The sequence below is a fragment of the Xenopus tropicalis genome, chromosome 1, assembly GCF_000004195.4.
Source record: "Xenopus tropicalis strain Nigerian chromosome 1, UCB_Xtro_10.0, whole genome shotgun sequence".
NCBI lineage: Eukaryota > Metazoa > Chordata > Amphibia > Anura > Pipidae > Xenopus > Xenopus tropicalis.
In genome coordinates this window covers 118,751,744-118,778,045 of record NC_030677.2, presented here as the reverse complement: position 1 = coordinate 118,778,045, position 26,302 = coordinate 118,751,744, and the positions used below count along the sequence as shown (strand labels likewise).

General features: G+C 36.5%; 1 protein-coding gene across 2 annotated transcripts in view; it reads right to left on the bottom strand.

Moving 5' to 3' along the window:
- Nucleotides 1-26,302, bottom strand: part of adamtsl1 (ADAMTS like 1) — a 184,509-nt gene that overhangs the window by 52,712 nt on the left and 105,495 nt on the right. For both annotated transcript variants that reach the window (XM_012953036.3, XM_012953030.3), the window contains exons 12-15: nucleotides 25,228-25,375; nucleotides 21,480-21,564; nucleotides 12,596-12,897; nucleotides 4,478-4,607 (exon numbers count right to left, since the gene is read on the bottom strand). In XM_012953036.3, the coding sequence (XP_012808490.1) occupies nucleotides 4,478-4,607; nucleotides 12,596-12,897; nucleotides 21,480-21,564; nucleotides 25,228-25,375 (665 nt within the window). The remainder of the gene's footprint in view (nucleotides 1-4,477; nucleotides 4,608-12,595; nucleotides 12,898-21,479; nucleotides 21,565-25,227; nucleotides 25,376-26,302) is intronic.

Below are 26,302 nucleotides of genomic sequence, written 5' to 3'. Positions count from 1 at the left end.
CAGTAGCCTTCTTAATGTTATTAAATTCTTTACTGCAGACAGTGTATCTCAGTCAGTGCTTAACAATCCATCCACATCCTACCTACTTAGAATATTCAGTGCTCTAAAATATAGGATGGGGAGAAAAAAGTTGTTCACAGGCACATTTCCCATTTTCAGTTGGAGCAGGTGCCAGAAGTATTTGTTACCATCAAATTGCACTTAATCCCTGCGCACACTTTCAATGCCAAACATGGGCTCATTAATCCATGAGTGATGATTCTTAACAGGAAAAAGAATATCTTAATCACTTTCTTCTACTTTTTTTAACATCACTGATTTCCCTTAGCAAACTTTATAGGTTAGAGAACTATAAGGGGAACCATACAACATAGCACAAAGACTATGCAGGTTAATATTCCTTCTTTTTACCTTGACGCTGTATTTCATCACAAGTTTATATTAGAAAGTGGTAACAATTAACACACAGGTCAAAATTAACAACACAGTTCCCTGACATTTTAAAATGGTAAATAGTAAAATAACAAGGCTCTAAAGAAGAAACACATTGGGATTAATGTAACATAGGTTTACAGGTTCCCACATGAGGAGACTGGTAGCTGTTAGGTCTAACTGACTAGTACCTGTTTTCTTTGTTTGTTCTTATGGGGTCATTATAAAATCCTTGCCTATACAAACCAATGAAACTTAAATCTTGCCAGCTACAAGTGAAAGCTAATAATCCCACATAGGGTACTCCCTCTTCTCTTTTCAGCTTTCCCCCATAACTAAATTCTTGTGGGAAAAGATCCATACACATATTCCCCCAGAGGGGTGGATTAATGCATAGGCTTACCTAGGCTCACCTAGCTTTTTTAAAAATTATTATTTGTGCTTAGTCTGGTTGGGTGCACCTGGGAGAATAAGGCAGGCAAACCCCTACCAAACATTTAGAGGCAGATTTATCTACCATGAAAAAACTCACAAATTAATAAAGCACAAATGTTAACTTATTTATTAAACGATCTCAATATAATAAGCAAAAACGAATACAAATGTGGAAGAATGTTTGTGATCTTACAAAAAAAATCACGAAAACCCTTAAAACCATAAATGAAAAAGTTGTTACAGCTCCAATTGACTCCTACATGACCTCATCAGCTTTTAGATGATGTAGTTTTGTATTAAGAATTTTTTTGTGGTTTTTACCCTTGATAAACAAGTAAATATTTGTGTTTTCGAGCAATTATTTAAATACACAATTTGTAGTTCTAAGAAGTACGATTCAGGGAAACTAAAAAATTACGAACGTTAATAAACCTGGCCCTTAGTAAAACCATCTAATTTGCAAACACCGGTCCCTCTACATTACCATATTACTAAGGGAAGCTAGGTAACAATTTTCCCTTGTCAGGAAGGAGGTGATTGTTTGTATAGCAAAAATATGGATAGTTAATTGCATTTGATTAGTCCGTTAGCCAAGGTGAGTAAATAATTGTCTGTGTTTTTTTCCGCTTTTTATGAAATGATGTATTTCACTGGACAGCTATATGTTTTACCAGCAATAGCAACTATGTACTTATGTATTATATATGTCCCTGAAAACTATTTCTAATAAACTTAAAAATGTCAGGTGCTTTTATTGACTAAAAACATCAAAGTGTAATGCTTTCCGTTTCCAGTCTGTTTAAATCTAAATTCTCCTACTCTCACTTTCCCACATAGTGTGGATACTAATACATTTTGTTTTTGATTTTTACAGCAGGAGACTGCCTGCATTTAGAAAAAAAGTCACAGGAAAATACTATGGGATACGAGACTATGTGGTGTAATAAAGTCAGTTGAACAGCTGTGGTACATCACCTTAGTTACTGTTTAGGAGAAAAAAAATTGAAAGTGAATGTTAGGCTGATGCCACACCAGGCGTAGGGCTGATTTTTTCGGCAAGCGGAAAAACGCTTGCCGAAAATTCAGCCCTACGCCTGCTACTTGTGCCTGCACCCGAATGAATGGGATACGCTCGGGTGCAGGCACATGTAGCCGATATACGCATGAAAACGCGTGAGAATGCAAAGTCTCGCGTTTTCATGCGTATATCGGCTACGTGTGCCTGCACCCGAGCGTATCCCATTCATTCGGGTGCAGGCACAAGTAGCAGGCGTAGGGCTGAATTTTCGGAAAGCGTTTTTCCGCTTGCCGAAAAAAATCAGCCCTATGCCTGGTGTGGCATCAGCCTTAAGGTTTATCACACATATCTAAGGTCCTCTCAGTGAAATGCAACTGTAGAGTGCCTTTGGTTTATACAGAGAGCAGAGACAATTGAGTATGGCAGGGTGAAAGAGATCTCGATAAAAAATTGGAGACCTGATCAGAAGTGATCAGGACAGAGAGAAAATAGAAGATACTTTTAGGTCTTTTAGCATGATTTCTGGACTAAGTATCATCAGATGAAGTGTGATTCAGTTAATAGAGAGTGTTTGCCTTTTTATTTCCATTATTATTACTGCCAGTGTATTCCGCAGAGGTGTACAGCTGGAAAACAAAACATACCACAAATGAAGTGAGTAATATAAATTGGAGCTGGGTATATTTTGTTTAAAAACAGAGCAACTGTAGACATGAATAAGGGATACTAGAAATAGAAAGTAAATGTGAGTATAGTTTAGGTGGGAGTTGCAGTATGCAAAAGATACTGCTAAAACAGTTGAATTGTGTGATGTTTTAAACAAGGAGAAATCACTTATGTCTGAGATAATCAAAGGTAGCTTCAGATCTAGACCAGCAGAGCTTCAGTTCGTGGCCATAAAAAGTGGGTCCACATACAGCTCCATTAGATTTTTCTTGTTAAATCTGTTATTTAAAGGGAATGTTCAGCTTCAGACAAAAGTCAGAATTTGAAGAGCCCCTGTCAGAAAAAAAACTTGTAATTCATCTTTATTATTTAAAGTACTTAGTTTTGAAGCTATAGACCAGGATCAGTGCTGCTGACAGGCTCTTTGAGCGATGCAGAATGTCTCAAAAGTAGAAAAAATAATGATAAAAGGTGTGTCCCCCTGACTTGTGCCCTTCAACACGAATTGTACCTTGAACTAAGTTATTTATTGACCTTCATGCTGGTTGCATAAAAAAAACTATACTGATGCATTGAACAGTCATGTCATTTTGCAATGTGCCGAAGCTGCACTGTTATGACTGCTCAGTCAGCAGGCTCAATGAATGAAGTGCAGAAATCCCTGCCTGCTCCACTGCCGTGCATTCCCCTGTGGATGGGGGCAAAGCGGGAGGTGGAAGTTGCTGGGTGATAGGCCCTTTGGTGGATGGATGGTGGGCCATTAAGCCGGGTTACAGGCCACAGGCAGCCCAGTCCATCTGTGAGGGCATGTAGCATCCTGTTCTCCATAACATCTTAGTGCTGATGGGAGAAACAAACAGATTGTCTGTTTGCTCCCTCCAAATAATCAGCAGCACACACAAAGTTAAAGACATAATATTATAAGATTATAATTTAGCAATAAGCTTTTACTATGTGTTTTAAATATCCAGAACACTGAACCTTATATTACCTAGATCAAATTTTCTGTATTACTATGTTCTTTCTTTGATGTGGATACTGAATTCTAAAATCACAGTTAACAGAATACTACAGGTATAGCATCAGTTATCTAGAAATCTCTGGAAGGTCATCTCTCTTTGACTCAATTTTGATAATTCCAAATTATGATACAACCCCTTATCTGTAAAACCCAGGTCCCAAGCATTCTGGATAACAGGTCCCATACCTGTACAAGGGAAGAAAATGATGGCGGAAAGAAGACTGCCAAACTTAAAAGGAGGCACTACAAAATGAAGACCTATATTCCAAAGTAGTTCCAAATGTTGATGACTGTAACAACTTCTGACTGGCAACATATTGTTTTAGCTGGTTGCCTCACATATTTTCACTTCCATGATACAAGACGAACTGTAAAGAAGTAAAAGAGTCTAAGCAACTCCATCCACCCCCTGGAGATAAAGTTGATATATACATATGATATGGGAATAGATTGATGTTCAGTATTAATGTTGTGCCTGCTACAATGCTTGGCATAATTTTCTAGCTGGTCCTCAGCCACTGGCCCCATTCATTATGCAATGTATATTCATGTCACTGTGATTTATGAACGATTACAACAGATTACACAAATATATACATTTGTTATATTAAAAAATATACCTTTTAATTTACAGTTGAAAAATTACAACAGTCAGCATTCTCTAAGGATTTTGAGCCAAACACATAAATATTAAGATCTTCAATATGAACAAACCAATTAGCGCTATGATCTTTTTTGCATGTTTAATGTAAAGCAACTGTCTATATAAACAGTTAATGAAGTGTCTGGACAGCCAAAGTCTATCATTATACCAAGCGCTACATGCTAGGCTCTCCTTAGTAGAAAACAAATGGAAATGGAACCATTAATAGCTGATAAAAAAAATGAAATAAAAATAAACTTACCTTGGGGGACAAGCCTCCATATTACAGGATTTTAAAAGAGGTGGAGGGCGCCTGGAGGCCACACACAGACTCTCGCCTACTGTCACCCTTGTCTGTTTGTTCAGGCAAACCACTATGGCTTCTTGCAGGCCTACAAAAACATACCAAGTCAGTGCTTAGAAATCATGTGGGCTTAAACGATCTTCTAAGGTGTGTGATTCATTTACCAATGGACAATGAGAGCAAATAAAACAAGCGGGTTAATTTTAGCACCAATCTGAACACTTTAGTTAAATCTTAAGCACTTAGAACTTTAAAGGTGACCACAATAGTTAACTGTGGCTGCTGTATGTTAGACTAGAAATCTATTCAAGCTAAAGTAATAAATTGGCACAACTGTGAAACATAAATCCTTACAGTACTAATGCATCTCAAAATGCATGGCTTTTGCATTAACCTGGCACCACATAAATGATAACTACTGTGCGGGAGGGATAACGAGTAGGAAGCTCAAGGGTAAGTGCAAGATTCAATTTCTTCTCTGCTTTTGGCAGGCAGGAAACTTTAACTAAAGCCAAGTGGGGCTGAAATGAAAAGTGCTGGTGCCAACAAGGCCCTAAAAACGTCACCAGATTTAATAATGGGCAAATTTGGGCTGGGATAATTTAATGCAGAATAAAAATTTGTCTTGAGAAAAAATAGATATTGCAGAGTTCATATGTTTGGTTTTAATCAGCAGGATATTTACTTACTTGGAAGGGAAGACATTGCAAGGAACAATTTTAACACTTGCTTTGATTCTACTGTTACTTCAATATGGCATATTGGACATATCTGTGAGAGGTAGCTTACTGCAGGTTACAGGGCAAACTTAGGACATACAGTGCTGTTTATTTGCAGTGCTGTAGTGCTTTCCTACTACTAAGCAAAATGCTTGTGGGACAAAGTTATATGGCACACAGGGAGTAGCTTCTGGGAAACCAGATAGCGATACCAGTACCAGATAGCGATACCAGTACCGATATTTTACTGCAGGAAAACATTACTAGAAGAAACACCTGATGTGTACCATCATCTTCAATTTCCACAATTTGCAAAAACAAAAGCAACTTTATTGTATCGTCTCTACAAATCTGTGCAGTTTTAAATAATATGCCCCTTCACCTGCATGCTTGGCAATTCTGCTTCTGGCCCTGCTCTTTTCCAAAACATTTTTATGCCTAATGACATTTGTAACATTGGCTCACATATTTTCTACCAGCTTACTATCTAAAGTTCCTATTACATTTAGATGCAGTAGGGTCAGGTTTATCAAGTGTCAATTAACCTGCCTGTATGATTTTGTAGTGTGGAGGTATACCGGAGTACCCAGAAAAAAATACAACATATACATGGGAAACACATACAAACCCCTTGCAGCTAGTGCCCAATCAGGAATCAATCTCTAGACCAATGAACTGACACATTTATCAACGCAAATGAATATGTCAGTTTTGCAGAATGGCTTTGGCTGCTTTTAGCCGTTTAACACCATTCAGTTCTATGGGGTATTATTGTTCAGCAGTGTTAAGCTCTAATACACCCCCCCATGTGAGACAAGAGACAATAATTTCTCATTTGTGTGTATGTATAATATGCATACTTTAATTTTCCAACATAATAACTGTTTATGATATATTGTTCTTTTTGGTAAGGCTGTTCAGAAATATTGACGGTCCAGAAACTTTAAATGTGTTGTTTCTTAATCCTCCATACAGCCTCCTGGAATCCATGTTTTTACCCAAAGGTATTCTCACAATTGGTCAGAGGGTTTATTAAAACATTTACAAAAACATATTTATGAGTTAAAGAACTATAGGATGTAATAGAAATACAGATGGAGGGCAGTTACTCTGTGCTCCACGCATGTAAGCTGGCATTAATAAGTTTCTAGCCATTTTGTGTAACTGCTGCACAAACTAATTCTACATGAAATTCAAAAATATAATTCAATCAATTTAACAATTATTTAGTTTTATAGTTACATTTCACTGATTTAATTGTCGTCAACTATCAACAATTAAACAGTAAAGCTTGGAATGCCCTGTCTTCCCTATCATGCCAGATTATAATAAGCTTTTTTATTAATATAAATGTTACACTGTTAATAAAAAAATCTTTCAGACGTTGTCTTCGTTATAGCTTTCTTGGCTTCAGGAGAGGAGCCAGAATTTTACCAATAAAGTCACAACTAAAAGCTAAGCTGTTTTTATAAACTATACTTTTGTATTAACAAGAAAAAAAATTGTCTGCATTTTGAATGCAACCTTTGTCATTGAAAGACACAGTAGTCTGTAAGTTGTGAAACTGAATTCCTCGAAGCTATTTTGATCAAGGAAGTATTTACAGTGATTATAAGACCACCCATCATGGTTTAAGACTTAATCACAAAAGAATCTCAATATGGTAAAATTTCAGCAGTCAAATAGGGTTCAAATTTTTTGTTCTTTACTTTCATTAGGTTCAACTTTTGCTTATTTTTTAAAAATACAAGTCAGATTATCATACTCAAAAAACAAAAATAGTAAATGGCAAAATATATAGGAATGTCTTTGCAGATCAAATACATTAACAGCCCAGGCATGGATGTACTCTTCTGGTAAGAACGGGTGTATTTACTTGTTTCTGGAAGGATAAATTGTATTTATCCCAAGATGATAAAGTGCTATGATAAAGAAGGTGTTCATATTAAGAGACAGCCAGGCACAAACATACACAAACACAGCAGGGAATTATTGCTGCTGCTGTGTACATGATATCATCAGTAATTTACACCATATTAATCTAAGGCCATGGAACAGGATAATCACAGATCATTTACAGTAGATCACACAAATAAAGATATAAATAATACGCAATAAATGTATAAGCACTCAATTTCAGCATAACAAACAATGCAATTTGTTTCCATGTTTTATATGACTATCCAGTTAGTTCACATACTGTAGAACATCAGCTAAACTTCCTTTAAATATGACCATATTGAATCTGCCTCAGGACCAAGGTTTGAGAAAAGAACTACTTTTTTGTCTCTATTTAATTGCCATTGGTTATTGTTGGAATAAAGTTTACTGAACATGCAAAGGGTCTCTACCTTGCTGATGGGGTGATCTACTTGATTCAGAGTCCCTGGCTAAGCTTGAAAAAGGATTACACTTTCAGCCAAAGACTGGAGCCCTAAAGCAGTTATATCTTGTTCTTAACTTTGCAATATTTGCATTAACTTTTTTGACTGAGATTTTTGTGGTTCATTTGACCCATTAGGGCTCTGCCCAAAGACCTAAGGCAGAAATGCACGGAAGCTTCGGCCAAATCCAGGGAGAAAAGACCCCCCCCCCCCAAAGGAGTGAGGTAAATGAAAGTCTGAAGACACACCACGGACATGGAAAAATACAAAACTTTTCTGTTTTGTCACATAAAACCCATGAGGGTTAATTCACTAAGGGGCACATTTACTAACCCACGAACGGGCCGAATGCGTCCGATTGCGTTTTTTCCGTAATGATCGGTAATTTTGCGATTTTTTCGTATTTTTTGCGATTTTTTCGGCGTCTTTACGATTTTTGCGTAAAAATGCGAGTTTTTCGTAGCCATTACGAAAGTTGCGCAAAGTCGCGATTTTTTCGTAGCGTTAACACTTGCGTGCAAAGTCGCGCCTTTTTCGTAGCGGTAAAACTTAAAAGGCGCAACGTTTCGCGCAAGTTTTAACGCTACGAAAAAATCGCGACTTTGCGCAACTTTCGTAATGGCTACTAAAAACTTGCGTTTTTACGCAAAAATCGTAAAGACGCCGAAAAAATCGCAAAAATACGAAAAAGTCGCAAAATGTTCGTTTCCAATCGGAATTTTTCCAATTCGGATTCGAAATCGTGTCTTAGTAAATCAGCCCCTAAAGGTCGATAAGTTTTATTGGACGCTTTTTTGCGTTAAAATTGTTGCGGAATAAAGTATTAACGCATGCATTAAGTCGCGTTCGTTAAGTTTCACGCTACCGCATACGTTAATTTTAATGCATGCTTTTATTTGCGCACCGAAATAATACTAACACATGATTCACAAACACTTAGACGCGCTAAATATCGCATTTGTCTGTGCGAAAATTAACACCTACTTGAGGCAGGCGGTAATAATAGAAAAGTACAGTTAATGAGCTTTTGGCAATAAAATATGGACTTTGCAGTGTTATTTATTCAAGTATGTGTTGGCCCTAGAGTGATGCAGCCTTAAGTTTGCAGGGAAATGGTCATTTTCATAAAAGTAGTTTTACAAAAGTAATGCCGCGTAGGACTAATATGGCGTGCATTTTTTTGCATGCAGCGACTATTTGTGCGCAATGCGGTGATTAGCGCGCATTCCGTCAAATATCACACGAAAATAGTCTTTGCGACTTAATAACGCAAACAGCATTGTGTCTAAATTAACGCAAATATACTTTTAGTGAATCGTGCGTTAAAACGCAAAAAATTAAACGCGATAACATTTTTAACGCATGCTATAAATAGCGCACGCTTTAACGCACTTTAGTGAATCAACCCTATGGCTTTTTCGTATTGTTGTAAATAAGCCAGAGTAAATAAACCCTGAAAACATCTTAAACCATGAAGCAAAGAAAGATCTTCCATTTGTAAAAGGGACATGATCTCGACAAGTTTTAGATGGCATATTTTTGCATTGGGATTTGTTGCAGTTTTGTTGCATAATAAATTACAAAAAAAAAACAAAAAATTTTTTTTTTGTGATAAAATCATATTTTTGCCATAAAAAAACAGAACCTAAGAAAGTGTTAGTAAATGCCCCCTAAGTTTCCTCAATGATTCTAGATTTTCAAACCCTGTCCTGTTTCGCTTTGCCGGAAAAATTGCTAAACAAAAGAAAAATCCATGAAACGCCTATTTTGCCGCAACCGTGCTGAATTTGATGCGACCGCAACTTTTTTTGACACACACAACACATTTTGCTGAGGCAAATTTTCGCTGGACTGACGTGAAACGCAGAAAATGCAAAGTTAATTCTCTTGAAAATATTTGGCAGGTCCCACAAATAGGAAATTAAAAAGGATATGTGGAGAAGGAATGTAGAGGGATGGGCAGAAATGTAAATCATGGTCAATCTGACAAAACCTATGTGGATCATCAAGGATCTTGCATTGTTTCTATCTAACATAATGGCATAATTTTTACATGATATTTGATGACAGCAATGGGAAATACTGCAATTAATGGCAGGCTAAATTACTAACTGGTTCCTTGTGCTTGCTACCTCTGCAAGGTGAAAGGTTGCATGTCAGATGATCCAATTTCAACTCCTGAGAAAGTAATACCAATGAAATGATCTTGAATAGTCTTACTGCTTTGGCTACATTAGTAACAAAAAGATGATTCAAGTAGTGCTCTATGAGAATATATACTGTATTTCCCTTCCTATTCATCTTGCACACTATTTGGAAAAAAATGCCTGCAAGGTAGCAATCTTCTCAAAATAAAAAAAAAATGTACATACTTTGATATTATATTGGAGTATTGTTTATGCCACTAAATGCAAATAGTTTATTTTAAATGTATTCCTACCTATTGTGAAGATTCAAACAGCAGGCCGCTAAATGCTGCCTGCAGTTTTGTTGCTGTGAGTTACCAGAACTGAAGTAAACTTTTCACACCTGTTATCACATGCATTAAACCATAAATATCAGGTCTAAAATATATTAAAAATTCTGAGTTTACATTCTTCAGTATAATTCATGTATACATTTATATCAGCAAGGGTGCATTCAAGTGGCTTTTTGTTTTTGTAATTTTTGAAGCCCTTGAGTGCACCATTTCTGTATCGATTGTTAATCTTTTTGGTAGCAATATATATATATATATATATATATATTAAAATATTAATTTAGCATGCAAAAAATGTAAGCTCAATTTACCCACTAAATGCAGTTTATATATCTGCCTATTGGCCTAATTAGTAATTGAAACCTCTTATGATTAAACAGATTTTACAGAGTGCTGGTGAAACATGCCTTGCCCAGTTTAATAAATTATAACAGATAATTCAGTGGGGACTAATTCTATGGGGGATGGTTTCTAAAATTTCTAATCACCTTTAGCAACCAAACAGCACGTAAAATGTACTGATCGCCTGTTTAAAAACAAACATCTTATTGGTTGCTATGGGTTACTACGTGCTGCCAAAGTTTGTGCCATTTATTATACATAATAGTGCTAGCTCTGTTCTAGGGACAGTATAAGAGTCCACAGGAACAAAAGCCTTATCACAGTAATGTTATAGTAACCAACCCTACCACTCATGCTTCACTCACCTTAGTACCATGACCGGTTGTGCTCTGATTCTCACATAAGCAACAAACACAAGAAGCTACAGTAACTCGACTACTAACACTACAGAGGTCAAAGGACAAGCACAGAATAGTGTAAGTACAGAAGGCACATTGAAGGGTGCCATAAATGTAATGTCTGGCCTATCGCTTATAATGCAGCCTTACGACATAATTAGCTTACCAACAAATACATTTCATTAAGGCATTTGACTTAATATTACATTCTGGTGACTACTTTTCCCATCCAAAGTGATGTCTCTCACATTATTTTCCTGTTTTACAGAACTCTTTCATATCAGTATTTAAACTATACCTTGAAATCATGATACTGTGCAGGTAGCATAATTATTATAATAACTACATTGGTGGTTATAGCCTATGAAGTTGATGGGGTTCTTCTACTATCAATTTCCTAGCTGCCAAATAAAATATATGTTCTTCAGACTTCTAAATTGTACAGTAAATGCACACACCATCTGTAGAGCCTGCTACTGTAACATCCATGGTTGTACAACAATCTACTAAAGCAGAAAGATTCTCTTGGGATATAAAACTTACTTATTCGGGACATAAGAGGTGTCTGTGTGTGAATGTCTTACTTTTACATCAAGCATACTAACAGAACATTCACACTTAAGCACATGTGAAGAGTGCATATTGCAAACACTAAATAGTAAACCATGCTTCCAAGGATTTTGGGATCGTCAAATCAAAGGAAAAATGATTAACCTACCAAAAGAATGACATCAAAGACATCTCATAAAAATTGGATTTTCAAAACGGGTTCAGTAACAGCTATTTTACAGACTTTGTGTCCCCTCTGGGAATCCAACTTGCTGCCTTCTAAATTAAACAAGCTCTTATGGAGGACATACTGAGGAAGATGATCCTTCTAGAATATTAATCCAGTTTCCATGGCTGAATATAGGACAGGAAATAGAGGTCCTGTACAAAATCCATCAGTCCACATCCAAGGTGATCAATCTCTTTTAACCTCTTTATTGCTGGAGGCAATATTCCACTCTGGTATTTTAGCAATATGGAAGTATTTGTTTTATTTTATGCACAGGAAATGTGTTGTATTATCAAATCACAGCAAAGACAATGAAAAGCTCCATGTGTTTATAGAACGGCATTATTTCAAATACACTTTGCAACAGAACAGTAACATGGCCTTTTTTATAAATTACCCTCAGATCACATTCTGATCAGGTTTGTAATCTGTAAATTGCAATAAAAGTGAACACATATTAGTCTTCTTATATTTTTACCTTATGTTTTATAGCTACCTTTGTACAACTATCTTGCCCTTTCCATGCTTGGCTTAATTTAAGTAGACTATCTAGATACCTTTAACAGTGCATTAACTGTGGCACAAGGGTTGTATATTCAAACTAGCCAAGCTTTACTCAATGCCAATGAATTTGTACCCTAAGGTACTTGCATCTGTGTTGTAATTCTTAGTAGGGGCTTCAACAACATCTGTATAATATCATGGATTACATTTTTTATGCCCACATCAAACTAGAGTCTTATTGAATTTAGTGGTTCTACATACCAAAACCTTTTTTGTTATACCTTCTAGGCTGTATACAGAAAACATTGCAAAAATACTATGAGGGCAATGTAATAAAAGGAGCAAAATTTGGTACAGGTCTAGTAATCCATATCACTTATTGTTCAGCTGTTTGAAGACCACCATCTGATTGGCTGCTATTGATTACTAGAATAACACTTTACCATAATAGTCTCAAATGTCAGACTCTTACCTCCACCACAGGATTCTGAGCACTCAGTGAATCCTTCATACTCCCAGTCATAAAGTTCTTCAATATCTTTCAGCCCTCCGTAACTAAGCTCATCCTCGTCAGGATTATAATCCATAGCTTCACCATTGCAGGGCCCACTGTAACATGTTTGTTGTGTTGCGGGTTTTGTTCCTTCACACTCTTCAAGAGGGAGATCAGCAATTGTCTGGGCAAATGTCAACAAAACCTGGCACTTTACTGTTCGATGCTGGATGCCTACTCCACAAGAAACACTGCATGGAGACCAAGGCTCTGGAATAAACCTGAAACACAGAATCAGCGGATAAACCTTAAAATTAATTGTACTTTTTTCAGCACTGAAGAAGAGAACTCAGGCTATGTGAGTAAAAGATCTTAGTCAACAAGGCTTTCTAAACTAATAATGCACTATTTAATCTTTTTCAGATGAAAATGTTTCTCCTCCATCTTTAAAGGAGAAGGAAAGGCTAATAAAGAGTTAATCTCAAACCGCAGGCATACCTTCAGTTCTCTTAATAGCACCCTTAAGTCTCCCCATATTTCTCCTGTTTAGATGATCAGAAGCCTCACAGGAAAGAAAAACGCTGAGCTCTGTAAAGTTCCCATAATGCCTCGCTCCTGCACCAAGACCAAGACCGGTGTACATGCTCAGTTAGTAAGACTATAAGGAAGCTTCCTGCTGATTGGCTCAGATCACATTCCTAAGGGGGGGAGGGAGTTCTTAGAATTCTTGAGGGAGAGGGGAGAGAGCTGCATGTCTCTGGCACAGGAAAACAAAAAGACAAGAAATCCTGTTTCTTTTAAAAGAGGACAGTGTGTGTGCAGTGTTTCTGTGAGTGCTTATGGCTGTATTTATATAGACCTTTCTGATAAAGCTTACTTAGTTTTTACCTTTCCTTCTAACTATATTTTGGATTAGTTTAGACACAGAGTAGAAGTAAAGCACTTTTTGCTATAATAAAAGCATTGTGCTAATTTTCAATGTATCTGCATTATTAAAAAAATAAATACCAATATAATAAGAAATGCCTTGCTTCCAATAAAAAGACACCATTCGCATAACTAAAATTTTTCATAAAAGTTTTATCTTACAACTCCCATTTCTATACCATAATGCCTTCTAATTATATGAAGCATACTTCAAACATAAAGCTTCTTTAGTTAATAAGCAAGGGGCAGATGGCTCAAATACTACATGTTTGATACAGTACACTAGTTCTCATTGGGAACAGCTGCTACTAATGTGGAGCAGAATCATGCTTCTGGGAAAAATGGTAATGGTTATCATTTAAATATTACAATTACCATCTGTATATGTGTTGTTCATAGACTAATCCGCATAGCTGCTAATACTGTGTTCAGTTCCAAAGGTTTGGATAAGGCTCAATAAAATACTTAAAATAACAGTGACACAAAAAAAACTATTTTTATTAATTTACATTAAAAGTTACCTACAGGTCATGCTAATCATGTTTTGCTGGTCAGCTTTTGTACTGTAAGTAATTGGTACTTAAAGTTCCTAAACCTAACTGTCCCTTAAAGCTTCTACTGCTAAAGGACTCCTGCTGCACAAACATGGCAGCCCTGTCTCAGAGGAATATGAGCGATCAGATATGTAGCGTAAAAGCATTGGGAAAATACTTTGAAGGCAAAATAACAAAGGCTGTGGAAAGACAATGTAAAAAGTCTAATTTCTGGTGGCAGTATCTCTTTAAGATTTTTAATAAAACATTTTTAAATGAGTCCACAAACTTAATAAAACACAATGGTGCCTGGAGAGTAAGAAGCAAAGAAAGAATTAATAAAAAAGAGATGAATATATAATAGAAATTGCTAAATGTTTTTAGATAAGTTAAAACAACTTTTTTAGCCATCTTTCGCTAGAGTGCTTAAGCAATCCAGGCTGATTTGTCTGTTATTAAATAATTGAGTGTGAACTAAAAAACACAGACAAGTCTATCACCCAGGTGTAAGAAATGGTGATGTCAGACGTGTGCTCTGGAGCATGGCTTACCATCAATAATGGTGACAATCATCGGGTCAGTTAACTGAAAATTATAGTCAGGTCATGTCAAAGTTAGAAACGAGGAGAGCCATGGGAAGCAATTAGAAAAAAATGACTTAAATCATCCATGTCCAACATGCAGCCCCCAAGCAGTTTTCAACTGAAACTCCCAGAATCAGACCCAACCGCAGATGCAAGAATCAGTCCAGTGGGAAAACTGCTAGAAGACTGGCCTTTAAGGCTTGCACTTTAGTTATTTTGAGAAAGGCATATTTATTCACACAATATTCTCTGAGTTATAAGAATATTAGACCAATTAAACAGGAAACTATATTAGTGTAGGGGCTCATTTACTAGTACAGGTGCTGCACACACTAATACAATTTGCAGCAATCTACAATAAAAGCTAATAAACGAGCCTTGTAATTGAGAAGTGAGAGGTGAGAAGTGAAAAAAGCACCTTCCTAAGCTTTCTTATATCAGTATCACCACAAATTAATTCTGTTACGTGCTCAACATCATGTATTCATTCAAACAATTGTACAAATATCTTACTATTGTGGTTAATAGTAAAGCTAGCATCTTAGCCATAGGCAGACGCCATGGCAAAACTGCTACTCTGTGGTAGAAAGTAAATTCATTACACTTCCCTATGCAAACACAAAAATAACCATAATGGTTTTAAAAGGTAAAGGTAAAAAAGGTAAATCATTTTTTTTAAAATGGCCGTGCTAAAAATGACACATTGTTTTCAGGCAATACGGTATGATCCTTTACCATACCATGGGAAGCAAGTGCTATAGCTCTAATGGGTAAAGAGTTCAAGAGGCATGCAGAGCGCTAGGAGCAGAGCGCAGCATCAAGAGGTGCAGATAGCCCTGCCCTTAGTGAAGGGATCCCCAACCAGTGGCTCAGGGGCAACATGTTGCTCCCCAACCCCTTGGATGTCGCTATCAGTGCCCCCAAACCAGGGAGTTATTTTTGAATTCCTGACTTGGGGGCAAGTTTTGGCTGAATAAAAACAAGATTTCCTACCAAATAAAGCCCCTGTAAGCTGATAGGGTGCATAGAGGCTGCCTAAAAGCCAATCACAGCCCTTATTTGGCACCTCCATTTATGGTGCTTGTGTTGCTCTCCAAGTCTTTTTACATTTGACTGTGGCTCATGAGTAAGAAAGGCTGGGGACCCCCGCCTTAGTGTCTGCCTTTGGGCATGTGGAAAGGACAGGTTCCCAATGTGGGCTGCTCCACCTGTCTCTCTCAAACTTGAGCAACGGAATGATGAGCAAGTTAGAGGGTGGGTGGGGGCCTACTTGACTACCTCGGCATACTGCAGATCTCTGAGGACTGTGCCCCATTGTTGTGCAAAAAAACATGGCATATTGAGGCCGTGGGCATTGTAAATTACCCCTTTAATTTCATGATGACTGCATTCAACTAAATTTTAGTATGTGCTCAGTCCTGCAAAAACAGAAACTACTCAGAACCTGATTGTTTGTAACCAGAAAGGATCAAGAAGAATTTGCCAGCTTGCTACATGATATATCTAAACATAATAATCAACATTTGAGTAGCCTGTCAGCTGTATTTATCTAAAGAAAACATATGCCTGCGGCACTTGGCTGCTATTCATGTGTCTTCTTTTTATGAGGCTTGAAAGGAACCCTACTGCTGACTGTAATGCTTTAGCTATCATGACTACCAAGTAAAAAAGTGGCAGCCATTACATTTACATTGACTGGCACTAGTATACATCGCTTGTCAGCAGTTTTTACTTTATTTATTTTAACTTTCATCATTTTATATGTAGGCTTTAGAAATATGTTGCTTCTGTGTCAAACAGAAGGTCTGAGCAAGCAGTATTTCTAAGGTCAGGAATGCTAAGTGAAAGATTGATTCAATTCATAGGTAACTTGAGAACTCCTAGGCACATATTACACCTTTTTTTTTCTCCACTCATCTTTTCCCTCTTCCAAGGAACTACTCGACTTAGCATAATCGCTAATTTTACCATTACCCATGAAGAACATTGAAACCTTGAAACTTCCAATTGTATCCCTTTCATTTTACCATGACATGTTGTCTTACTCCCAAGGATACCTTACAAGGTCATAAATAAATATATATTTGCATCAATCTTATATTCATCTCCAATTATCTCAGCATCCCCATCTTAACTCAAACCTGATTATCTATACCAGAACTTAAATAGGCTTCTACAGACCACTGACATATCAGTTTAAACAGATCTCATGTAAATATCCCAAAGCAGTTTATTTTGAATTCCAGCATTTATTTTATGTAATAAATAAGTGACTCTTGAAATCTTATATGGATGATACATTTCAATATACATCTTAGAAAATGACAGCTAGGATGGGAAATACCTTAATTGAGCCTACCAGTCCAAAACCATTTAAAGAGGGGCTCAATGTGTCCTATGAATGACACAAACACTGAGCTTGACATATCAAAATAATTCATATGTATATATATGTATGTATGTATAACTTTATTTATAAAGCGCCACAAGGGTATGCAGCACTGTACAATCTTACAGAATACAAAATTACACACAGGGAGGACAAGTGATATAATAAATAAATATATATATAAATATATATATATATATATATATATATAAATATATATATAAATATATATATATATATATATATATAAGTGCCACGTGGTATGAGACACAGTAGGAAGGAGGTCCCTGCCCCGTAGAGCTTACAATCTAAGTGGTTGGGTAAAATACAGGCACAAACTGCAAGGTAAGTGCATCATGTATGGGCATTTGCCCTAAAGCGCAGGACTGGGCAAAATAATGTTTTAGTGCTCCAGAAGGTAACAGCTGAGTTTTTTCTTAAAGAGAGTGGGTGAGTTTTCCCTACGGAGGGATTCAGGGATAGAGTTCCAGAGGTAAGGAGCAGCGAGATAGAAAAGTTTAAGATGAGAGAGTGGAGTGGGTGTGGATGGCGTAAAAAGACGGAGGCTCTGAGAGGAGTGGAGGAGACAGCCAGGAACATGCAGGGAGACCAGTGAAGAAATGTAGTGAGGAGCAGAGGAGTGAGGAGTGAAGGGCTTTGAATGTTAGCAGAAGGATTTTGTAAGCTATCCTTTGCTTAACAGGTAACCATGCAAGAGAACTTAATTGAGGCTGAACAGGTTCCCTCTTAGGAGAGAGCAGGAGGATCCTGGCAGCAGAGTTTAAAACTGATTGCAGGGGAGAGAGGTGGGAGTCTGGGAGGCCGGTTAGTAGGAGATTGCAGTAATCTAAGTGGGAAAGGATAAGGGCATGTATTAGTGTTTTAGCTGTTACTTGTGAAAGAAAGGGGCGTATCTTGGCAATATTGCGGAGGAAAAAACGGCAGGTTTTGGCAGTGTTATTAATATGGTTAGAGAAGGAGAGTGACTGGTCAAAGATAACCCCAAAGCAGCGTGCAGAATTTACAGGGTTGATGGTCATGCCATCAATAGTAATGGTGAAAGGAGGAGGAGGGCCAGGTTTGGGTGGGAAGACCATGAGCTCTGTTTTAGCTAGGTTAAGTTTGAGCTGGCGTTGGTTCATCCAGGAGGAGATAGCCAGGAGGCAGTTAGCAATCTGGGTTTGAACATCAGTGGTGTCTAAATATATCTGGATGTCATCTGCATATAAGTGTATATATATAAATATATGTACATATATACATATACACATATATACACTGCATATATATATATATATATATATATATATATACATATATACTGTACATATACACATACACACTGTCACAAATGTCTTTGCTGCCATGTAGGCCCCCTATAACATTTGAAATAATTGCCTGTCAGGGGCCTGATGGCAAGGGGCCAAACCAGAAGTGATGGTCAGTTATTCGTGAGAGTGACAAAGATTACAGGGGTTGGGCTGAATTGTGGTGTGTATTGGTGCACATGCTATTTGGATAAGCATTTTAAAATTGGGTCCCTTAGTTGGAGAGAAAACCTGGGCAAGCAGTGAGCTAGTAATTCAGGTACTTCTGCTGGGACAGGCCCTGCCACCCAGGTAGCACGGGGCCTCATGGTTCCTGTCACTGGCCATATCAAAAAGTCTTGAGCTTGTTTACTACTGGTAAAGGATTATTAAGAGGGGGCTATTATAAAACAACAAATGTCAATTGCCAGTTGTTAGTTCAATAACTCAAATATATTGTCAATTGAGAATTACATGCATGTTTATTCATTTTATGTGCCTCCATGACATCTGGAGGATTCCTTACAGTTCCAAAGCTATGCAGGCTATATGAGTCAGATTTGACAGTCTCCTCTCCTCAGACCTTGGGGTATTTTGTCATACACATGAAGATACATTAGCCTGCATCATGTCCATATATAGTGTGCTTATGTCAGAGTGCTAGGGCATTTATAATAGGACTACACTGTAGGATGAAAAACAGAAAGATTGCCATGGGGAAGAAGGTAACGGTAATCCTAATGATAAACACACTTTATTATACATAAAAATTGGCAACTCATTTTTAGTTTAAAATTCTGTTTAGAAACGTATTATTATTAGGCAAGTAATATTAATATAATATTTTTTCTATAATTAAGAAGTAAACTAATGTAAACCTTAGTATTTCTTTTAAGTATATCTAATGTAATATATGAATGTAAAATTGTAGTTGACATGTATGTATGTATATTTTTATTTATAAAGCGCTACTTATGTACGCATCGCTGTACAGTAGAATACATTAATACAAACAGGGGGTTAATAAGATAATAATAGATAAATACAAAGTATAACAATAAATACAAATAAATACAAGATACAGTTGCAATAAGTTAAGAGTCAAAGACACAAGAGGATGGAGGTCATATAAAATGGATGGACATATAAAATGATGGTGACTAAACAGAGTTTTAATCCGATTTCAATTAGGTTCTTTTGTTAACTGTCCTTAACAGCTTTCTGTTAGTAGTGACAGTAGTGTCCCAAAGGGATGACTGACCAGGACACAGAGAAGACTGAAGGAGCAGTGTTTGGAAAAGAACGAAGAGAGGAATGTGCTTCTTGGGCCATGGCCAGGAGGTATCATTGCATCATGACATCAGCATGTGTCAGGATCTGTTTCTGAATGAAGTTATAGCTTGGGCAGACATATACACTGAATATAAGTTAGACAAATATGGAAACAGGTGAGTTCACTAATTTAGTTTAAGATGGAAATGTTCCATCTGTTGTAAGGCAATATATCATAGGAAACACTGCTTTATGTGGAATCTAATAACTGTGCAAGCTAACTCATATCAACATGTATGATCTTGCAGGCAAGCAAAGAAGATACAAATGGTGCTGTCTTGCAAATCCAGAAACAAATGTCCAGCTTGCAGTACTTAAATCCAATAGAATAGATGATAAAAGTAAAGGTCCAGTATACCAAAAATAAATCCCAAGACTTTAGTTGTGCAGATATATATATATTCACAAATCCCAAAATGCCTAATTTACTGTGTAGAACAAAAAAAAGGAAATTACACTAGGGTCTTTGTTTAGCTGCAGTCATAAAACATAACATACGAAACCCTGGATCATATGCCTTCTCCTTGCTAATCAGCATTATATGGGAAGCAGGGCCCAAGTAGAGCAGTAGCTAGGCACATGTGCTACATTTGCAGTCTAATGCAATTTATATGAAGTAGCCCTACACAGGGATTCTATCCCACTGAAAGGAAAATTTATTGCCCAAAATTAAGATTTCAATATCAGCCATGTAAGCTTTTGCTTAGACAGAGCAGGGAATTCTGCAGATCAAAGCAGTAAATTGTGCACATTAATCACACAGAAAGGGAAATTGTTATAACCTCCATTTTAATAATGGAGTTTCTAGTTTCCCTGCAGAAACACTGTGGTTTTAGTGTTAAGTACTGTAGTGTAATTTGCTTTCAGTGACTTTCCCTAAAAGTTTTCCTAACAAATCAAACAAGCTACATAAGGCTGATTTACTTCATGTTTATGAGGCTTTCCAGAGCTGGTATTCAAGTAAAGATAGAGCCTGGAGCCTATTAAGCCAACTGCACATTGTAATACATTTTCTCCCAGTAACAAACCAGGCGATGAGTCAATTCTACTGTTAAAGAACTAGCTCTCCTACTGTTTTCAATAGATCTAATTTGCTCAAGCAGATTTATGGATAAAGTTGTAAGATATATTCTCTAATTTTTTTCAAGTTGTATAAACTAACATTTTTGAGACTTATTAAATTTAAAAATGTAAATTAAATAATGTGCCAGCTAATACTTGCCCTAAATATAATAATAATAATATTCATGCCATAGCAAAACACTGTTTTCATAGACAATCAAGGAGTAATGGGCATTTTTGATTAAATGTACACATTCTGTTATATATGAAGAGAAAAAAATCTAAAAGCTGTTAGTAACTGAATTTGGCAAAAGCATCACAACTTGAAGAGAAGAATATTTATGAATGTGATGTGTACATTGTCACAATAGACAGAGTCTTCACTGGCATATTTATCCCAGCTTAGCAATGGCTGTACAACTTTTGTTTTAGACTTTTATGGACCGGGATGTCTGTGCTGGTGCAGGTAGGTTTTGGATGGCAATGTATAAGGGTGTACTTATGGGCTACACACTGCCTAAATCCATAGATAGGTGACAGTTCATTTTACAAATGTCAATAGGAGGCAGCACGAGCAAGATATATACATATCTTTAAACCTTTCATAAAATAGTCTCTTGTATAATCTTTGTTTATGTTGCTTTATTCTGTTTATATAATAACCTTTGATTTTAATAGACAACACAGGAAGGAAAACATGATGAAAGAATTTGTTCATATTATACTTACGAAGGTTCTTCTGACACTGCAGTCACTTCCTCCAGCTCTTGGGCTTGTTTATACCATGGCAACTTGGCTTCTACAGGTAGTTTCTCTGCAATTTAAAACAGCAGACATCTGCTTAGCTGATGATTTCAATCAATAAACAATTTTAAGCAGTACTAAGGTTACTTTACAAATAAGAACTCCTTTTCTATGAGCAGGTAAAAGCTCTATGCTTGCTGATGGGCACAAACACATTTACCTAGAGGTGATTCTGGGGCTGTTGTAGCCTGAGGCAGTAGCCCTGATGCCACCCCCTCAAGGCCTGGTGGGCTCAACTTGTGCATGCCAGTGTGGTCCATAACAAAGAGTTGCACCCAACAGTGCTAGATGCAAAGAAGGGGGAAGGGTGCATTTTAGACAAACCTCACTTTGCACTTTGCCTCTCTCATAAATGAGCCCTATGGCCTTTCTTGTACTGTCCAGTATTACGTTTTTCATTATTCTAAATAAATGCAGAACATATAAAAAGTATGCTTTACTATTTATTATGCAGATATGGAAAAACTTAAGAACTTTTAGTGGGATGAATTCCTTTTGGTTTTTTTCCTGCCTGTAAGAATCTTGGAGATGGAGAAGACTAGGAACAACCTGTAGCCATTCATGACATTTAGTTAATTATAGAGCTAGACTAACTTCTAGTCACATTATTACAATGTCCACAACTGAAATATTAACCAAGCCAACTACCAACTCAAATAGGCACAACGATAAATTTTAAAGCGCTACTATATGAAACTAAATCCACAGATCTGAAATTTTCCAGCATACATCTGGCTTCAACTTAAAGCAGCGGCAACTAAATTTCCCATCGAATCTAACAAAGCACGTGTTAAAGAAATAACAAAGAACGCGGATGTTAAATATGTACTTGTTGTAATACTTCAGGAAATCTGAAAAATAATCATGTACCCCTGTTTTTCTCAAACAATAGGAGCTATAAAGCAGAAATATGATATAAAAGATGGTGTCTGTGAAGACAATCAAGTTCCGATGAATAAAACATCATGGAATAGCTGTGTTATTCACATGGCTACTTGTTCTGTTCATGTCTTACAGAACACTCAGTACTTCACAGTGTTCAGCTAAATTCCCCAGAAACATTCTTATCAGTTCATCAGAATCAGTGTCATGAGTTTCACATTTTGTTTCGTTAACACTGATGAAAAACAGAACGAAGTTTGTCAAACACTCAGTCTAATACTCCAATTCAATTAATTTTTCTTTCAGTGAAATTACAGTATTTTTGTTTCAGTGTTGCATAAGGAACTGAAAAGCTAACAAAAGGAGCTGATCTTTATCTACAGATTCCTTACATAAGGACATAGAAACCATTACTGGAATTCTTATCTATATTGTATATTAAATATGCCCTGTTGTTTTTTCTCTCAGCACATACTATAACTGTAATGACACAGGAGAAACACGCAAGCTACAGTCACCCATTTGTTTTCTGCAAGAAGAGTTACCTAGAGACAAGTGAACATGAATACTGTAGAGAGAAGAATATGGTTGTCAACTTTTACTGAAAGTGCAGGTTACATTTCTACTATTATGTGTTTTGGAGGGAGACAGCATCATGGCACCAGATGCTGTCATGACCTATACCATGGGTGAAATACTAGTAAGGTCTACCTTGAGTCTGCTGTACAGTTTTATGTCCAATATATACAGCAGACAATACTAAGGAAGAGAGTCCAGATAAGGGCAGCAAAGCTTAAAAAACAGAATAGAGCAGCTCAATAATGAGGAATGGTTGGCTAAGTGTAAATTGTTCACACTGGATAAAAAGGACTTAAGAGGGCATCTGACACACCTGTACTCATTACTTAATCACACACTAATTACCAATTGCCTGTGTATGGCCCAAATAAAATCAATGCTTATTTACTCCCAAGGAATTTCCTTTAAGGAATACTGTCATGGGTCATCGCTAAATAGAGCTTCTCCAGCAGAATCCAGCATTGAAATCCATTTTTCAAAAAATTTGAAATTTCATGGGGCTAGCCATATTCTTCATTTCCCAGTGTGCCACAGCCATGGGACCTATGCTCTGATAAAAAAAATAAATTTATTGGTTCAAGAATAAAATTTTAAATGGTAGAGTGAATTAATTGCTATGTAAACAGTGTAACTGAGGAATAAAAAGTACACGATAAAACTCATGGAAGAATCCCTTTAATCTAATTTGCATGATGTTATATGTCACTAGGACAGAGCTTAATTCGCCTGCTGTCATGACCAAAGTATTCTCTAATTTAATAATATTCCCAGAAACACGATCTGTATCCTGAAGTTTTAAACTGTCAGAGTATTCTGAAATTAAGATTGCAAGGTAATTGGTTGTAGCCAACAAGACCAATAAAAAAGCTTCAATAAGGACAAGGGCGTGACTTTAAAGCAGATAACTACAAATCTGCCCCTCTTTGTTATACAACAATCCTGCCACAAACCATTTACCACTGCTGCTGGTGATGTCATACATTTCTAAGAAAAACAACAATCATTATTAAAATAACTCCATAACATATGTATGTGTATGTCTATTTTTAAAAACTGGAAGGGTACAGTTAAATAAAGGTGAGATGTCACAGCAAGTAAAAAATACAACAGATTATTGTCAGATTTGTGAACAGGTTAATGCTTCTGGCATATTTAAACCTTTGTGCTCTATAATTTGCCTGCTTTTTATTTTGATGCTTACATTTTTAACAGTGATGAACTAGGTTGCTATGGGCACAGCTGCTATTGGGCACAGCAGGAGACCTGCATCACTGCTGAAGCAGTTAGAGGTTGCTAGGTCACTGACCTTAGCAACCTGCTAAAGTGCTGCCTGGTTGTTATGGTAACTGACTCAACAGACACTTGATTAAGATTAGGTGTTGTTAAGTTAAGATCAGTCATAATTAAGAATTCTTTGGGGACTGTATACTTTGCAAACCCCAATCCTGTGCAGAAGGGTGCAATCTAGTGATACTAGAGGGGGTCCAAGGTCTAATATCTCACTACTATTTTTACCTGTTAGGAATTCCCCTCTGTAGCAAAAAAGTTCTCAACCATCTTGGCACCATACAATACAATGGTGACACGTAAAAAGTAAAACAATAAGAAGTTGTTAGCCCTTTGCCATTAAAAAAGACAAATAATGTTAGAAATTAATTGCAAGCAACTCATATTTTTCTGTAATCTGATATCAAGTTGATACTACAGGGCACATTTATTATTGCCCCAGTTCTGGGGCTCAGGAAAGCATAAAGGAAACCCCACATTAGTTAACTGTTCAAAAAGCTTGCCAATTTCCGTAATATTTACCAAACAGGTTATTTTTTACGAAGAAAAGTCTCGGATGCTTATGTTCATATTCTATCCTTACCCACTCAGCACAGGACCTGTATGCAGGCTAAAAGAAATACAAACTTGCACTGATTTCAGTTGCTGATATATAAATGTGAAAAAAACTGGAAGGTTTAGCTTACTATGGTTACATGTAGCAAAGGCAGCACAAAGGAAGACATGGTTGTGCTGCTGCTAATTTTTTTGGTGGTCACATTCCACTGTATCTGTCTCCTGCTAGCTACCTGTATAAGTTACTTAAAATAGGCAAACATTGCTCATGTTACTACAAAACCCTTTTTTCATATAATGCAGAGATTAACAGAGAAACATCATAGGAAAAAAAAGGTTTTATATCATATATTTTAAACTGCCTCCTTACCTTTAGCCTTGTAGCAAGGTATGTGCACTGTGCATTCTTCTTTGATATGAGGTTTTGTTTTAGAGCTGCACCCTCCTGTATGTATGCCCCTATGATCAATACAGAGAACCACACGGTACCTCAGTCCATGCCCACACGTAACAGTACACTGTAAAGCAGAATAATACATTTGCATCATTCCAAGGTCAACAATTACCTCCTCAAAAGATACACATATCCAATCAAAAATGTATAGAGCTGAATGTTGTTATGTATAATGGATTCACATATCATTTCAAACAATGTGCTAAAATATATAAAAATGTTACTACCCATTAAGATCTTGGCTGGAAGAAGGGGAAAGAAAAGTTTTTGACCAAAATACAAATACGGTAAACAATGAAAAAATGCCTCTTCTCTTCTCCAGCCATCATACACTGTTAGGATCAATTTCAAAATGTTTAGAGTCTGGAAACAATTCTCTTGAATTTCCAAAGGCTGGAGCAAACTAATTTCAGAACAGCCAGTTTTGCAATTAATTTTTTAATGAAGCTAAAAGATTTTTCACGTACCTAAGCCTATTCATTATGATACCAGATCATGAAACATGCACAGATGCAAAAACACTGAGCAGAGACGTGGGGTGCTTTTGAGTAAAATTTAAGGTCTTCCACAAACTAAGTTGCAGAAGAATATGTGCAACAAGTTTTTTTTTTTTTTTTTACATTAATGTATAATTTTTTACATTAATTTGATATATTTAGTAAAGTATTTTTTTTTACTTTACTTATGGGAAATAATGGATGTCTGTTGGAATCGTTAGCAATAACAGTAATGCAAAAAAACCCTTGAAATTTAAAAAAAAAAATGTCAAGAATTTTAAACAAATAGTTTTTAGAAAATCCCTATCCATTTTTTTAAAAAAATATATCATGATTTATTGGATATCTCAATAACAAAAATGAAAAAGCCCTAAGAACATCCTACCTTTCACTTTGGGGCCAGACACATACTTTTGGCAACTGCCCACTCTCACTTGATCCTAGTCTTCAAACAAGTCTTGCAATTTTAGATTTTATGCTAAACACTTTTCTGA